Source organism: Ursus maritimus, unplaced genomic scaffold, assembly GCF_017311325.1.
Source record: "Ursus maritimus isolate PB19 unplaced genomic scaffold, ASM1731132v1 scaffold_17, whole genome shotgun sequence".
Lineage (NCBI taxonomy): Eukaryota > Metazoa > Chordata > Mammalia > Carnivora > Ursidae > Ursus > Ursus maritimus.
Genome location: NW_024424119.1, coordinates 47,961,697 through 47,965,287, shown reverse-complemented (window position 1 = coordinate 47,965,287; position 3,591 = coordinate 47,961,697). Strand labels below are relative to the sequence as shown.

Genomic DNA, 3,591 nt, shown 5'->3' with positions numbered 1-3,591 from the left:
GAAATGACCACCGTCATTTTGCCTGTGTGATTGTGACACACAATGTACACACCAAAACATGAGGAGGTGTAGCCTAAGGGTTAAGAGCATGGGTTTCAGAGTGATTCAGAGTGGGGTTCAAATCCTGATTGCTATTCACTTCCTTGGTGACCTTGAGCAAACCACTTCACCTCTAAGCCTCAGGCTCCTAATAAGAACACATGCCTCATCGTCCCTCATCATGGGATTTGTGAGGTACTTAGCACAAGCTTGACAGGGAGTAAAGTTTCAGTAATATTGTTTGTAGTTATTAACTTTAACTACTGGTTCACTCAAATAATTCACTGCTAAACTAAGATTTCTTCTGTAAGATCTTGCAAAATCATATTATTCTGACAACTTGGCAGTGATGAGTATATTTTAAAGATGTGAATTAATTGATTTTGAGGACAACCAGTAATAGCAGATAAGGGAAGGTGACACTGAGATGATGACGATGAAGAGTTTCTCTTGAGTCAGGGCACATGGGCAGCTCAGTTGGTTAAGCGTCTGACTCTTGATTCTGGCTCAGGTCAAGATCTCAGGGTCATGGGATTGAGCCCCATTTCAGGCTCCACACTAAGGATAGAACCTGCTTAAGATTTTTTCTCTTCTTCTGCCTCTGCCCCTCCCCTGCTCACACTCTCTATCCAAACGTGCGCGCTCGCTCTCTCTCTCTAAAAGAAAAATAAAATAAAATAAAATAAAAAAAATAAAATGTAAGCATTCTTTTACAATTTGCTTTCTTAGCAACCTCCAAATATGCAATAAAGTGTTATTTACCATAATCACTGTTATGCACATGACATCATTTAACTGTTAATGTAATTACTGCATTTAATTGTTTAATTAATATGTTACTATTCAGTGTTAAATGAATTAACATATTAGAATAACAATATTTAATTCATGAAAATTCCAATGTAAAAAGATCATTGAAAATGTGTGAAAAAATATGGTGCTTCTATTTTTTTTGCTGTTCTTCATTTTTTTTATAATAGTATTTTTTATTATATTATGTTAGTCACCATACAGTACATCCCTGGTTTTTGATGTAAAGTTCCATGATTCATTAGTTGCATATAACACCCAGTGCACCATGTAATATGTGCCCTCCTTACTACCCATCACCAGCCTATCCCATTCCCCCACCCCCCTCCCCTCTGAAGCCCTCAGTTTGTTTCTCAGAGTCCATAGTCTCTCATGCTTCATTGAATATGGTGCTTCTAAAGAAATTATTTCAAACATGTTGGTGATTTAAGTATGTTAAGTAGAAATATATGAATAACCAATATCTCAGACCATTTGAAAATCTGTATGTAATATGTCCATTAATGAGGTATCAGTGGATATGCTGACTGTAAAAAGTTGATTGAAAACACTTTGCTTATATAAGATCTCTCATCACAGAGTTTTTTGTAGTAGCAAGAAAATGGAGGCCACTTTGGTGTCAGTCACCAGGTAATTGGGTAAGACTGAAAAAAAGCATATGTATATCAACACTTAATATAAAAAAATTAATGTGTTCTCATAAGTATTTTTGCATACACATATGACTGGTGGATTATAAAGCATGAGCTGAATACTCAACAATGGATGCCCATCATATACTGATTTAGGACAAAATATTAAAGAAAGGAGAAATAATTAACAGAAAAGGGGAGATTGCACAGACTGTCCTCAGGAGAAAAAGCCCACTTTGTTGAAATGGGTTCAACATTCCCCTTAGATTTTCCTCATTGGTTATTTTGGCAAACTCATCCCCCAACCATCTCCATTCCTTATGCACTGCTTGATGTTGTTTGTTGATGATCTGTCTTCCCACCTAGAACCTGAGCTACACAATACATGGATCTGCCTGTTTTTATTGCTAAATCTCCAGCGAGGGAACAGTGCTTTCACAGAATAAGACTAGTGAACTGGAATCAGTGAGGTCATCCTTGATGGTTTCTAAAGGAAAACTCTTCTTCTGTCCCTCCAGCCTTCACTATAAGACCTTGTGATGCCATGGATTTGGGAAGGGAGGGCAACATCAAGGGAGATTGACAAGCTGTCCCTGAATAGCAGCTAATTGTGACCAGAGAAAACAAAGACTTGCTGGGTTGTGGACTTGGAGTAAGATAAATAACCAAACACTGTGTATATAACTAGACCCAAGTCAATGGCAAGAGTCAACCAAACCAGCAGCGTCTCTGAGTTCATCCTCATGGGACTCTCCTCCCAGCCTGAAGACCAGAAGCCACTCTTTATCCTCTTCCTCACCATGTACCTAGTCACCATAATAGGGAACCTACTCATCATCCTGGCCATCCACTCTGACCCCCAGCTCCAGACCCCCATGTATTTCTTCTTGAGTTTCCTGTCCTTCACTGACATTTGCTTTACAACAACCGTTGTCCCCAGAATGCTAGTGAACTTCCTGTCAGAGAAGACCATCTCCTATGCTGGGTGTCTGACACAGATGTATTTCATTTATGCTCTGGGCAACACTGACAGTTGCCTTCTGGCGGTCATGGCCTTTGACCGCTACGTGGCCATCTGTGACCCCTTCCACTATGTCACCACCATGAACCACCGCTGCTGTGTCCTGCTGGTGGCCTTTTCCTGCTCACTTCCTCACCTCCACTCACTCCTACACACACTGCTACTGAATCGCCTCATCTTCTGTGACAACAATGTTATCCATCACTTCCTCTGCGACCTCAGTCCGCTGATGAAATTGTCATGCTCCCCCACTTTTGTCAATGAAATCGTGATAATGTCAGAAGGTTCTGTTGTTTTGGTGACTCCCTTTCTGTGCATTACTTTCTCTTATCTACGAATCCTCATTGCAGTTCTCAGGATCCCCTCAGCCGCTGGGAAACGCAAAGCCTTCTCCACCTGTGGCTCTCACCTCACTGTTGTAACACTCTTTTATGGAAGCATCTTCTATGTCTATTTACAGCCCCTGTCCACCTACACTGCCAAAGACCACAAAGCAACACTTGTCTACACAGTTCTTACCTCCATGCTAAACCCTTTTATCTACAGTCTGAGAAACAAAGACCTGAAACAGGGTCTGAGGAAGCTGATGGGCAGGAGGAAGTCCCAGGCAGCACCCTCTTGACACACCCACAAGTAGAATCTGGTCCACTTAAATCTGGCCCCTACTAGGTCTTGGTGAAAACGGAACTGTTGGAGGTTAGTTTTTGTAACCCTTGTGAGACAAGGGTGTTGTGGGCGCTCACATTCATTGATGTCAGCTACCAATTGTCCATGCTTCAGCTGAAATCATCATACTTTTCCTCATTATTCCTCCATTTTTCCTCAAAGAGTCATCGTGTTCTCATCCTCCAAATACTACTTTAAACTAATCATTTTCCAACATATATATCATGAACAAATGCTCTCCTTTTATTAAGACTTACCCTACAAAACCCTCCAAATTTCAGTATAATGCTGAAAACAGTCACCTAATTTACAGCTGTTTAATATCTTTGCAAACATTTTAAGGGAAAAGGAATGGAGGGATAGGGGGTAGGGGAGGAGAAGAATTACATTTTAGCTACTTTTCTCATTGTGAGCATTTTTATA

General features: G+C 40.5%; 1 protein-coding gene across 1 annotated transcript; it reads left to right on the top strand.

Annotated features, from left to right (window-relative positions):
- The first annotated feature begins 2,179 nt into the window (after positions 1-2,179).
- LOC103670488 (olfactory receptor 1L8-like) lies at positions 2,180-3,124 on the top strand. Its single transcript, XM_008698943.2, has one exon. The coding sequence runs from the start codon at positions 2,180-2,182 to the stop codon at positions 3,122-3,124; it is 945 nt and encodes a 314-aa protein (XP_008697165.2).
- The last annotated feature ends 467 nt before the right edge of the window (positions 3,125-3,591 follow it).

What these genes read in the sequence shown, in the direction of transcription:
- LOC103670488 (XM_008698943.2), top strand. Translation starts at nt 2,180, where the DNA reads ATGGCAAGAGTCAACCAAACCAGCAGCGTCTCTGAGTTCATCCTCATG.